Genomic DNA, 13,755 nt, shown 5'->3' on the forward strand with positions numbered 1-13,755 from the left:
CGTTAGCTGGAAGCCAGTGCTCTTTATAAAACCCATTGTCTGACTGTGCCAACCCACCCCCAACACACACACTTGGCTGAGGGCTCCCATGACTTCCCAATGGCCAACATGACCTGCAGAGCAAGACTCTCCTCCAGACACAGAAAGACGGGGCCCTGCAGAGGGGCCCTGCAGGCGGAGCCCAGGAAGGGGCAGAGTACCTGTCTCAGGATGAAGGCCACCACGTCCGTGGACTCCCAGTAGCTGGCGTGGAAGAGGTGGGGCAGCGCCACGGTGGGGAAAGCTGTGAGGACCTCAGGGCAGTACAGGGCATAGTCGATGCGCTTGGTGCCCCACCACCTGGCTGTGACTGTGGGGCCGAGAGGGAGGTGAGGACACAGCAGCCGGCCTGTGGCCTGTACCCAAGGGGCAGTGCGGGACCCTCTTGTGCAGACACAGTGGTGGGTGTCCCGCTTGGGGCACGAGTTTGAGCACCCAGGTCAAAATGAGCTCTGGGACCTAAGTTGCTTCCCTTCCCACCTCCTGCCCACCCCTCCTCAAGGACATGTGCTGTCAACTTGTCCCTGGGAATGGGGACCCACGGAGGCACCCATAGTCTCACCCCAGAGCGGCTGATCATCCAGGGTTCCCAGTGGGAAACCGGAATATTGGGATCAGGGCTCTGGCTGAGGTCAGAGCTTGGTCTATGCCTGGAGATGTCAAGGCTCAGTCCACAGTCAGAGGTCAAAGTTCACTCTGAGGTCAAAGTTCAGTCTGGATTTCCATTACCCCTCGTCCCCTGCCCTCAGCAGCTCTGTCAGCAGACCAGTAGCCACCCAAAGGAGGGTCCCAAGGAAGGCCCCAGAAGACTCTCACTCACTGCGGGAGGCTCCAGCAGGGGCCAGGCTGTCTGAGGACTCCGAACTATCACTGTGGGAGCTGCCCTGGCTCATCCTCCGCCCCGGGCGCTGGGACCTCGGGGCCTGAGGGGATGAGGCAGGGGCATCCACAATCCGAGGGCTTTCCTGGGAGCTGCCCTCCAGGAAGAGGGAGCTGTGGGTGTGCAGGGCATCAGCTGGAAGGGGAATCTCACGGTCAGGACTGAATAGCATGCCTCCAATGGAGCCATTCCTCTCCCCACAACCCGTGCTGTGCCAGCCCCACGCTGGGCAGGAGGCTGGGCACTCAGAGACAGCCCACCCCTGGCCCTGCTCACTCGCCTGCCCAACAGGCAACCTCCCCTTCTCACCCCACCCCCGGAACCCACCACAGTGCATTGTTGGGATTCACACCCTCTATGTTGTGGGTTATGCAGGCACAAGTCTGGGTCCCCACCGTCCCTCCTACCCCTAACACAGCTGCCGAGGGGCCTCTGGGAGGGTGTCCTCAAGGCCCAGCTGACCACGGGGTGACCCATAACCATGTGCTCTTGTATTGAACTTCCCTCCTGTACCACAAAGGACTGTGGCTGAGCCCAGAAGCAAATGGGGACTCCCCATGGGAGCCAGGATGTTCTCTGGGAGCAGAGGAGTGCCCTGAGCAGAGAGGGGCCCATTTTAGGATGGGGTAGGGAGGTTTTAAAGCCTCTTCTATCTGTGGAAGCTTCTGACAAAGCAGGACTTTGGAAATTAAGTTTTCATCACAATGCACTAAGGCTGGTTTTTAATACTGAATGAGCAACATCCCCCACCCCAGTCCTGCCAACAATCTGGCCCCAAACCTCTGAACGGGCTCTGGGGTATGGAGCTTTCATCTCCAAGCCCTGACTGTCCGTTAGAAGCCTGCCCTTACCTCACGCCCGTTTATGCCCAGCTCACCCCACTTGGGCCCCGGAGGCCACTGGCCATCCCCCAAACCCACCTGCTCTTGCTTCTGCTATTCCCTCTACCTAGAAGATCTTCCCCAACCCCCACCTTCTAGCTCTTCACACCTGTCCAAATACTTTGGTCAAAAGGCCCCTCTTCCTTGAAGCCCACCAGGATGAGATACTCCCTGCTCTGCACCTCCAGAGTCCAGGCTAGCCACTGGGCAAATAGCACTCAGCGGAACCCCTTGGCTCTCAATCAGGTCCGACGGCTCAAGTATTATGCTGGCCAAGAGGTTAGCCAGGAGCTTATTGGGGTCAGAGCCTAGGTCTCTGAGCCCCAAGATGCCCCCTACAGAGCAGGTGCTCACACAGGTGGGCTGCTCGGAAAGCAGGGGAGTGAGCTGTCTGCCTGCTCTAGCCCCCAAGAGCACACCGTCCCTGTTCAGTTGGGTCTAGTCACCCCATCAGCTGGCAGCTTGGAAAGGCTAGACCAGAGATGGTGGTCCTGCAGTGCCACCTGGCTGGGACCCAGCCTCCAACTCAGCACGAGCTCTCATCCCTGGGAGCCTACCGAGGAGGAGGGACTGTCCATCACCCAATGGGAACCTTTGGTAGCGGGGCACGCTGACAGGAGGCACCAGATGGAACTTGGGCTCCAGTAGCGGCTCAAGCCGTGAGGCGGAGGGGTCTGCGCAGTGGAAGAAGCTGTAGACCTGGCTGCAGGCAGGACGCACCTGGATTCCTGGGAGAATACATAGGGGAAGCCCCTTGTTGGTACCTGCTCCTTTCGCCTTAGAAGGCTTCCCTGAGTGCAGTTCCAAGTGGCCTACTCCTCTGCTCAAGAAATGCCATGGCTCCTCCCTGCTACCAACAGGATCGAAGCCATCAGGTTCAGTTCGGCATTCCCGGCCTTGCCACCCTGCCCCACGTGAGAGCACGGCTGTAGGCACCCAGCTCTGCCGCCATGGCGACCCCCGACACTCCCGCACCGTCTCACTGTGTTCCCTTCCCTGTGCCTTTGCTCAAACTGCCCCTCCTTCCATCGGGCCCTTCTTCCACTCTCTCCACTGGTCAAACTCCTATACATTCTTCCAGCTTTCACTTAGTTGCTATCTGATCTCTGAAGCCTACTGCAGGTCTTTCCGTCAGGATCAGCTCCCCCTTCCTCCAGCCCCCAGGCAATTCCTAGGCCCAAGGTAGAGGTCTCGGATTGCCTGAGTGGGCAGTACACTTCTCTCACAGACCAGCAGGTGTCTCCACTGAGGCCTCCTCCTCACCAGTGCGTCTCCCTGTCCCTCTGCTTCTGGGGACTGGACTGTCCAGCATCCAGGGAGACCTAGGGCTCCCTAGTGACATGAGGGCAGCTGCGAGGTTTTGCTTCCTCTCCCTACTTCAAGCAGAGCCCCTCCCTGTTTCTCTGTTCTGTATTGTAAGCCGTAGGTAAACTGTGGTACAAGTTTGAGAAGCCCTGGCCTGCTCATCTCCAAGGTGCCTTCAGACTCTTGCATCCTCAGAATCATTGCTTAACGGCCTGCTGATGCAAATCGCCTCCATGTGCATTTTAGAGGATGGAGGACGGCACTCAGGGCTGTGGGCACTGCCCGGGCAGAGGCACAGCGCGGGCCTGGCTGTGTGCCAGGGTCACTAAGGTGGGCCGGGCTGCAGTGTGCCTGCCTGGACACTGGGGACACAGGGGTGAGTATAACAGGGTAAATATCGATAGTTCCTCTTCCCATAGAGCATGGCAGCTGGAGAAGAGGGCCACAAACCATCCAGGGACACGTGACATGCACGGTGAAATCCACCCAAGGCTACCTCAGCTCTGTTCCATCTGGAGGAACTACCCCATTCTTCCTCCTCTCCCTCCCCCTGCTTCTTCTTCTCTCTGTCCACCTACCCCAACTCTGGGACCCTCCACGCACCTGCCCCCTCCCCCACGCCCCCTGATTTGAGGTGCTCATGAAAAGGCCTAGGACACAAGGCTCCTTAGACCCCAGGCCCAGCCGCACCCACCGTCCAGCCCGGGCAGCACCGTCCTCCGCATGGCCAAGACCAGGCCGAGGGGCGAGCCGAAGAGGAAGAAGTCAGACACGTCGAAGTCCAAGCGGCCCAGGCTGACCTCAGGGAGCTGGGGCGCCCCCGCTGCAGGGGGCTCAGCCTCGTCCTTCAGCATGCTGGAGTGGATGCTGCGGGAGCAGGGAGGACACGGGGGCATGTTAGGGAAGGACCACGGACGTGAAGTATTCACCTAGCAGGGAGCCTCAAGTCTGGGTGCGGAGAGCACAGCCCTCCCTCTCTGGGCAGGGCCCAGAGTCAGAGTCCACTCACCGGACACCATCATACCAGTTGGCAACCATCTCAGCACCGGCCACCGAGGCCTGGCCAACGTTTGACTAAGGCAGGGGTCGGCAGCCAAGGTTTTCCATAAAGGACCGGGAGGTAAATATTTTAGACTTTGAGGTCCACCACGTCTACTTAACTCTGTTGTGTAGCACGCAAGCGGCCACAGGTGATACTTAAACAACTACTCATGGTCAGTAAAGCTTGATTTGCTAAAACCGGCTGAGAACCCGAGAACACCCAAGCGTCCTCCACACTGGCAGGCCTGCCCCATCATGCCAGGTTTGTGATGGCCGCACTGGGGATTCCTGCAGTATCTACCACAGAAGCCCAGCTGGCCAGTACACAGACCAGCTGGGCGATGTCAGACCTGCCAGGATTAGGCCTTTCGTCGTAACTGATGTTCCGGGCCACCCGCAGACACAGATGCGAACAGCTCGGTCTTCCCTCCCCGCCAGCCTGCAGACGAAGCAGAGCTTAGAGAGAGAATGACGAGACACGAGCTCCGGTCATTTGCATCCCAGGCACCCGTCACCCCAGAGAGTTCAAGCTGATGTTCAGCCACAGGCCAGGAACGGGCCACCCAGGATGGGCAGAAAAACTGGGGACCTCCCTAACCTTCCAGCTGGCATCTGAATTTAAGACAATCCAGTGGGATTACATGATGTTTAAAAAGATTTTATTTCTTTATTTTTAGAGAGAGGGGGAGGGAAGCAGAAAGAGAGGGAGAGAAGCACCAGTGTGTGAGAGACACATGGAACAACTGCCTCTCACATGCCCCCAACCGGGGACCTGGTCCACCACCCAGGCATGTGCCCTGACTGGGAAGGGAACCGGCAACCTTTCAGTTTGCAGGCTGGCACCCAACCCACTGAGCCACACTAGCCAGGGCAGGATTGCACGATTTATGAATCAACTAAAAGCAAATCCAACTAACACACTCCAGTTGGAGCAGAAAGGGAACAGTAGAAATCACCATCGAAACGGTGTGTGAGCGAGGGTCTTGAATCCCACCCCCTCTGCCCCTTGCAGTGTGAGCATCTTCCCATGAGGGTGATGACTCTGGTGTTGAACAATACATACTTCATGTACAGCCTGGTCCCCAAACACACGCCAACTACTTAATTGCCAAAGAAACAGCCATCTGTCGCTTCACCAGAGGGAAAGCTGGCGGTGTTGGACCCGCCACTGAAAGCCTCCAACTTCTTGTCAGTCCCCGAATCTGGGGCTTTCTTAAAGGGTTTTTCAAGGACGAACCAGAAATGTGGAGATCTCACCTTGCACCCTGGACTTGAAATGTGACCGATTTTCGAAAGAACACTCTGTCAGAGGGGCTTCACATAGCCAGAGATCTAACCAAGCAGAGCCCTTGACCTAATGATTCCTCCTCCGGAAATCCATGCAAACAAAACAGCCCTGACACATGCGTGTGCGTCTGTGCACGGAGACGGCCACCAGAGTGCTATTTATAGTTCTGAAGAATGGGAAACAGCCAAAGTGTCCAAATGTTCTCCATTTACTCGACAAAATATTGTTAAGAATATCTACCGAGTATTTTTAATTATATGGGAAAAAGATCACCATATAAGGGGTTTTTTAAAGCAAAACTAAATGCAAACCATGTAAAAAATACATATACTGATGGTCTATTTTCCACATGCAGAGCTGGCCTCGTGGCGCTCACCTCTGGGGTGAGAAAGGAGGAGACAGAATGGGGAAGAACGGAAGCAGAGGCGCCCCTTCCGGTCCTGGTCTAGACCCAATGCCCCTGTGCACCCTGGGCGAATGTGCTGATAATTCAGCTAGCTCGTGTCGGTGAGCACGTCTTCTCTAGGAGGCTGAAGAGTGGACGTTCCGTGGAGGGCCCCGCCTGGCCTCCGAGTAAAAGTGTGTGTGTGTGGCCCCAGCTCTGGCTGTGTGGCCCCAGGAAGGGCCCTGACTTGGCTCGCCTGCATTGCCTCCTTGGAGAAATAGTAGGAACACACTCCTGGAGCAGCTCACAGACATGCTTACCCTGTATCTATTCCTTCACTAGGTTCTCAAAACCAGCAGTGAAGTAGGCTGGGCAGCATTTACCATTTTGCAGATGAAGCTGAGGCTCAGGGATGCGAGACTGACTGTCCCCTCTCTCTGAAAGTTGGGTGAGCAGAGACAAAGTGCAGGGTGCTGGGTCTCAGCCCAGTGCCCATGGGGCATGGCCTCCATCTCTGCACTTGCCTATGGGCCACAGTGGAAGGACACGGGACACAGGGCTGGTCCTAAGCCACCCACGTGACTCTAAGCCAAGGTGCTCTAAGCTCTAGATGCTGTGCTGGAAGGAAGGTGGGGCACAGGGAGTGGTTACCTTGATAGGAAGGCATGATGCTGGGTGATGGCCTCGCAGTCATAGGTAGAGGAATCGCTCTGTTTCCGTGGCAACGGCCTCTTGGGCTCCTCATCCTCCAACACGGTGGACACATCAATGTTGCTCTTGCTGAGCCGCTTGCTGCCGGCCAGACTGCATTCCTCCTCCCCCACAACCGGGCTGTCCTTTGGGGCCGAGGAGAGAGCGGGGCGGCACTGCAGTCACTGGAGACTCTGGGGCCCTGCCTCCTCCCCCAGGCACAAGTAACCCTTTCTTCTAGATGTGAGAGGTGACACCTCTTCCAAAAGAAGCATGACAGACACAACACGGTCAAGGTGCAAGGTTAGTCACAGGGCTGTCTCCTGCATCCCTAGCAATCGGCAACTTAGTGGGGCCCTGGGCAGCTGTCTGGGGACCCAACCCCAAATTAGCTCGCTCTGGGCCTCACTTTCCTCACCTGTGGTAGTAATCTCTTGCTACTTGTGTAAGATGGTGATACAACACTTTGCGACCTGGATTTCATGGTGCCAACATTAACAGCTAACACTAACCGCCCTCCGAGAGGCCCCTGCTCCCAAGGACGGACCCCTCCACCATTCCCACCCTCCTCTGGCCGCACCTGAGTGCTGCTGATGCTCCCCTTCCGGCTGCTGCTGCCTGGGCTGTCGCCTGAGGGCCCCGCACTGTAGCAGATGGCATCAAAGGCCAGGAGGCCCCCCACACAGTCCCCGATGAGACACACCTGGAGAAGGCACAGCTGGGACTACGGGCCTGGCCTCTGCTGACCCCTCACCCCCACACCCGTCCAGAGCACAGGTCACCTAGAGAACAAGGAACCTGTCCCAGGGAGGCCTGAGAGAGCCCGCACAGGGGGCAGGAAACTTACTCTGGGGCCAGGGCCAGCCTAAGGACAGGACTAGGCTAGAGTCAGGGGTCAGACTGGGCTAGGGTCAGCTTGAGGATAGGAATCACACTAAGGTCAGGGGTCAGACGAGGGCCAGGGTCAACCTGAGGACAGGAGCCAGGCTGGGGTCAGGGGTCAGACTGGGGCCAGGGATCAGCATGGGCTCACAGTCAGAATGGAGATGTTGACCTCCATTTTCCTATCCGTAAAATGAGGACACACCCAAAGATCTTCTCCACAGCCTCCTTGGGCCTCCAAAACTGTGGGTCCTGAACAGCCTGGTCTAGATCCTTTGGGCAGATCCGAGCCCCTCTCCAGGTGGGGCCGAGACGAGGTGGAGGGGGCAGGCTGTCCTACCTGCCCACTGAAGCCAATGCCATCAGGGGACTTGAGGAACTCTGCGTAGGCCTGGTTGGCTCGCTCGATGACAGTGACAACCGCATCCTGGTACTGTGGGGAGGAGATGGCCAGCAGGGGCAGCGCGGCCAGAGGGACGTGGTCCTGGCTGTTGCTGAGACAGCCCTCATCGTGGCTGTAGGGGTTCAGGCTGCAGACAGGGGACCAAGGTGAGCCCCGCTGGGGTCAGCGCAGCGGTGGGTTTGGGGCTTTGGGGCTTTGGGCTGGGCAGAAGGGAGCGTGTACTGGCCAGGAGCTGGGCTGTCCACTCCAGGCCCTTCCCGAGGACCCAGGCAGGAGACCAAGCACAGGTGCTGGGGCAGGAGTGGTGGGGGGGTGGCGAGTCAAGCCAGTGATGACTGCCCTGTGTCCACCTCCCACAGTGCGGGCTCTGGGGTGCCTTGTGACAGCAGTGCTCACCTGCCCTGCTCTGTGTGGCACCGAAGAACACCTGACTGTGGGAGAAGCCCTGGTGTGGACTGGGGAGGGGATGTGGACTCATAACGGACTTCCTAGAGGAGGTGGGGTTTGAACTAGGCCTCGAGGAAGGCTTTGGGGAAAGCGGAAAGGAGGAGAGAGGGTGTGCCAAGCATGTCACAGCCTGGGGTGTACGTGTAGCTGTAGGCTTGGTGTTGTGTCCACCTTCCTGGGACAAGGACCTAGAGCCTCCAGGGGATTTGCAGGAAGATCTGTGACTCGGGAAAGGGCAAGGAGAGTCTGCCCTGTCACATTCCCACCACCAGTGGGTTGTCCAGCCCCTGCACTTGCCCCCCACCCTCACGTCCCTGCCTCCCCACTGGAGGCTCAGACCCACCAGGGCCCAGCTCCCAGCTGCCTTCCCCTTTCCCACCTTACCTGTCCTGCCTCTGCCCCCTGGGGCATCAGACCCTGCTGGCCAGGAGGGACCACAGGGGGACAGACTGCCCAACCTCTACCCAGAGCCTGCCCTTTCCCCATAGCCTAAGTTCAGGTGACAGGGCTCAGGGGCCCTGGGCAGGTGACAGAGACTTCATGGTGTGCAAGGCCGGCCCAGCAGCCATTCCTCATCTCCAAAGAACACAAATTAGAGGAAACAGGCCTCGATTGCCGCCAAGAGGTTTTAATTAGCTGAGAAAAAGCTCCCTCCCAGCAGTGATTAGGGCTGATGGATGGCCTGGCAAGGCTCTGCCTGGGGGAGAAGTACGCTCCTTCCCACTGTCCCCTTGCTGTCCCCTCGCTGTCCCCTCGCTGTCCCCTCGCTGTCCCCTTCAGTGGTCAGGCCATCCATCTTCCTGGAGATCAGGCCTGGACTGGGTGCCACAGCTGGGGCAGTGAGGGGGGGAGGGGTGCAGTCAGATGTCCCGGGAGCGAGGGACTAGGGGGATCCTGAGATAGATTATGAATGAGCCCAATTAACTCCGACTGTTGGAGTGTGAAGGGACTAGAGCCGCCACCAGCTCAGTTCCCCAAATCCTGCTGCGGGGCAGACACACGAAGCAGATCGATCTGTTACAAAGCAGATTCCAGGGCCCTGCAGGCCCTGCCCAGTTCAGACGAGATGGGGTGTTCAGGGTGGTACGGCCGTAGACTGCCCTGCCCAATTCAGACACTCTAGCGGTGAGGCCTGCAGCCCTGTGGTTTAATAAGAATCCCACCGGCATTTGGGCCCTTAGCCAGGCTGGGGACCTACTGACTAATCTCCTTCCTTGCTTCCAACTCTGATTGAAATCTGTCCTGCCTGTGATCTGGTGCACAGATAAACCACAGGCAGGTCTCTGCTCCCTGGGCAGAGGCAACCCTTCCTTTCATAGACCAGAAAAGTGAGGCCCGGCAGACCCTCCACTTGAGCTCTCCCACCAAGCAGAAAGCTAGGAACAGGCCTTCTGCCCCCCACAGCACTGCCAAGCCCTGTTCAGGGCCACTCCTGGGACGCTCTGTCTACCCTGCCCCAAGAACTACCTGGGTAAGGGCTCCTCTCTTCGAAGCCTCAAGATTCTGGCAACGTTGACGTGAAAGAGAGTGAGGGGCAGGACGGAGGTGCCTCTGGCCTCCCTTTCCTCCCTCACTGCAGAAAGTTCCCGGCTTCCAGTCCCCACGGTCTGCCATAGGGTCCCCGAGACACACCCTCTGCAGGAGCCCAGGCCTCCTACGCCCATGTTACCTGTGAGCAGCCAGGGCTCCCCCTGGCTCCTGGCATCCACCTCCAGCTCCCGGCTATTTCAAGAGGTCAGGAACCTGGGGAGCACAGAGCCCCCTGATCCTGGAGCAGTGGGTGGGGTCTCCCACGGGCCCCCAGGTGCTGGTGGGGCCCCTGGTCTCCCTGTTAACCCCCCACGGGGACCAAGGCAGGTGTGGATGGAGAACCCGGACCTGGTGCACATGCTGCCTTCCCCCTGGCGTCCAGGTTCTCCGCGGGGAGTCAGGAACGCTTCCCTCCCCAGCCCCGTCCCCCAGTGGAGAGGGCTCCTTCTCCCCTGGGAGCACAATGCGGTGTCACAGCGGATCCCCGCCACATGCTTTCCCTGTGCCCCACGCCATGCCAGGTGCTTCCCGTAGACAGGCACCCAGAATCCTCAAAAACAAACAAAAAAAAAACAAACCCCTCTAGGAGGCGGTTATCCTCCTGAGGACTTGAGCATCCCCACCGTACGGATGAGGAAACAGACAGGGAGAGGCTAAACAGCTGCCCCCAGGGCGCATGGCCGGAACTCAGATCCAGGCTGACCACACACTTAACCTTACTATGCTGCTGTCACAGCACACACCGAGTCACTCCTCCGGGAAGCCGCCTGGCCCTCTTCCTGAGTGTCCTCGGCGCCCTGAGCCACCTCCACGGGAGCACACTTGCCTCCTGGGCCATAATTACGTGGCCTGGGAGTGAGGCAGCCTGGGTGTGACCCCCGGCCCCCGTCGCTGGGCAACCCTGCAGAAAACTGCACTGCCTCACCTCTCAGGGCCTCAGCCCCCTCACCTGGGCCAACGAGACCAGGGCCCGCTGAGCCCTGGAAGTGGATCTGAGCTGCAACAGGGGCTGGGCACCGCCTGGTCCCAGGCTGGGGAGGACTCAGGGCACAATGCTAATGATGTCTTGCTAACCACTTCCCACCAGTGACACTCATGATCAGAGAGGCTGGGCAGGTACCCCCCTGCCCAGCAGGTACCCACATGGAAGGGACAGCCCCTCTGCTTCCTCCCCCGACCACCAGTGCCATCCAGTCCCAGCAAGCAGAAAGGGACTCACTTGGAGACGAGCGAGAAAGCCTCAGAGCAGATGGCAGGACAGGGGACAAACTTGATGAGGATGTGGCCCAGGGCCGCAGGGAAGTGGGCACGCGTGACCTTCTCCAGCACGGAGCTGAAGGTGTGGATGTCGGCCGCCTTACAGGATGGGTCCCCCAAGCCTGTGTCCAGGATGTTCCCTCCGTGCAGCACCAGCAGCAGAACGTGCGTCTTGCAGGAGCGCTGTGGGCCGACTTCCTGAAAGGGACACAGTGGGGACAGAGAGACACAGGCAGCAGGGAGATAGGGTGGGGGAGGGGCTGCACAATGAATCACACACATGCACACTCACACACACATGCTGTGGCCAGAGAAGCAGGCACCGTGCCCGGCCTGTCTCAGCTCCAAGTCGGGGACCTCTCCAGCCCCCCATGGGATGGGACCTCCTGTGCATTTAGAGTGAGGGGCATAAGCTGCCAGGAGGGAAGCCCCTCAATGTCCCAGCAGGAGGGGTCCCAAGAGGCCCTTCTTGTTCCTATGGGAGCCAGAAGCCCAGAGCAGGACAGGATGCTGCCCAGGGTCACACAGCACATCAAATGAGCAGCTGGATGGAAACTGGACAGCCTGTCCATCTAGGGCTCTTCCTAAAACCCTGAGCACAGCAGGGGCCCAGATGACCCCAGAAAGCCGGCTTACCTCATTGTCCTCGTGGATCTCGATGCTGCCCTGGGCCGGGAACTTCTGTCTTCTCAAGGAAACCCGGTACAGCTCTCCTGCCGTGGGAACAGAGGGGGACTCTGCTGGCGCGGAGCACGGCCCGCAAAACGACAGCGTCCGGAGCTACAGGGGCACCCTGCCGGGCCCTCGTCTCCAGACTCAACACAACGTGCAACCCTTTCCCCGCCTCAAGTAAGAAGGCGTGCAGGATGAGGCCACTGGGGATGCTGTCCCAGTGGCCAGCAGGGGCATCCTAGAAAGGACTGATCCTGCTTCCCTTCAACAACGACCACAGTACAAGGGTCGTCTGAACGCTTCCACCTCCAGTAATGGCCAGAAATTTGGGCCAAGCATCCAACAAACTACAGCTGCCAGATTTTTTAAAAAAATCACTCAGTATGTTTGAGAGGCATCAGAGAGACAGCAAAGCCTTGAATCATGGGCACCCCATTCAGAGGAAGGTGAGCCTCAGAGGTACGGCTGGCATTTGGACCACACTCCTCATCACTCATCGCCCTCGAGCCCTGGGGCAAAGCCAGCCGGCTGCCAGAAATGCTCTTCTTGCTTCTCTCAGCTGCCTGGGCTCGCCGCCTCCACCTCCAGGAAGTGCTTCTTGGCATCCAACCCTCCCTGAGCTCACATTCTTTCAACACAGACACTATAATCATGGACCAGATCTGGCCCGCTGCCCGTTTCTGTAAATAAAGTTTTATTGGAATACAGCCATGCCCATTCGTTTACGCATTATCTGTGGCTGCTTATGCATCACAGAGACTTTTTATAGCCCACAAAGCCTAAAATATTTACTATCTGGCCCTTTAAAGAAAAGCTTGTTGACCCCTGATCTAATATCTTGTCCATCATCCAAGATGATGAGTCTTCTCCCACCACTGAAGACCTATGGCCAGGGTCTCCCTCTCTGGGACCTGGCAGCCCCAGCAGCAGCCAGGGACCTAGGTCAGGCAACATCTCAGGACTTAAACTCGGACCAGGTGATGCAAGTCTGCTTTGGACTCTCAGGTGGAGAAAGACCCCAAAGACACCCAACGGCCCCCCACTGCCTGCCCAATGATGCTGCCACCATGAGAAAGTGAGGAACCCTTCCTTCTATCCAGCTGATCTTGCCTTCTCTCCTCTTTGCCCCTGAGAAGGATACCACTTTCTCTGTGTGGCTGAACCTCAGAGCTATACTGCAAAACACTTGTTTGCCTGCAGTGACAGGGAACTCATCTCTTAAAGCAGCTGGTTCCAGGCAAGGATGGCTCTTTCTTCTCACTTCACACCCGCTCCACCAGGAGCCCACTGCACCCGGCTAGGAAGCCCATTTGGGGAAGGCTGTCCCAAGGGGCATTGCAGGCAACCCTGCAGTAGGTGTGGGTGGGAGCCCTGGCCAACAGGTGCCTGAGTCAACAGGCCCCTGCCACTGCTGGCCCCAGGGGAGGGTGCATCTGCAAGGAATTCTGAATGAGAAGCTTTCCTCGGCAGGGGAGTGCATCTCTGAAACCGTCTGTCCTCACAGACACAGCCCTGGTCTAAGGGCAACTGCTTTATGAGCTCGGAGCTGCTTCGCACACAGACAGGAAATCATTTCCTAAGTGATGGAGGACTCCGGCTTGGAGGAGGAAGAAGGAAAACTTGTTCTGAGGCCTGGCTCTACCCAGCACTTCACAGTGCTCCTTCTAGCGGCCCAGACTCACTGCCTTGCTTCTGACATCCTGTAGGCCTTGCCCTGGACGTGGCTGGAAGAGGCCTGGGCCCTGCCCTCGGGGCAGGATCAAAATAAATGACAGCAGATGGCTCCGTTTTACTGAACACACGTGTCCCAGGCACTGTGTGCTGCACAGGTGTCATCTCATCTGGTCCCCACAAGTAGCCTCTGAGTTTTGGTCCTCTTATTACTAGCCCCATTTTACAGATGAGTAAACTGAGGCCCACATAACCTAAGTCACTAGGTCCAAGCAACACAGATGAGAAGACTGGTGAGCTGGCACGTGGACCAGGTAAGAGTGCCCCACACTCAGCAGAAGACAATGCTTGACAAAGTGCTCCCTCATCCACCCAACCTCCACA

At 58.1% G+C, this 13,755-nt stretch overlaps 1 protein-coding gene across 1 annotated transcript in view; it reads right to left on the bottom strand.

Moving 5' to 3' along the window:
• The window catches only part of PITPNM3 (PITPNM family member 3), an 84,971-nt gene that overhangs the window by 17,699 nt on the left and 53,517 nt on the right, over positions 1-13,755 (bottom strand). Inside the window, exons 5-13 of the mRNA XM_028534692.2 lie at positions 11,665-11,741; positions 10,991-11,226; positions 7,732-7,921; positions 7,090-7,212; positions 6,471-6,655; positions 3,800-3,972; positions 2,358-2,528; positions 860-1,054; positions 201-349 (exon numbers count right to left, since the gene is read on the bottom strand). Of these exons, the coding sequence (XP_028390493.1) occupies positions 201-349; positions 860-1,054; positions 2,358-2,528; positions 3,800-3,972; positions 6,471-6,655; positions 7,090-7,212; positions 7,732-7,921; positions 10,991-11,226; positions 11,665-11,741 (1,499 nt within the window). The remainder of the gene's footprint in view (positions 1-200; positions 350-859; positions 1,055-2,357; positions 2,529-3,799; positions 3,973-6,470; positions 6,656-7,089; positions 7,213-7,731; positions 7,922-10,990; positions 11,227-11,664; positions 11,742-13,755) is intronic.

This window comes from Phyllostomus discolor, chromosome 8 (assembly GCF_004126475.2).
Source record: "Phyllostomus discolor isolate MPI-MPIP mPhyDis1 chromosome 8, mPhyDis1.pri.v3, whole genome shotgun sequence".
NCBI lineage: Eukaryota > Metazoa > Chordata > Mammalia > Chiroptera > Phyllostomidae > Phyllostomus > Phyllostomus discolor.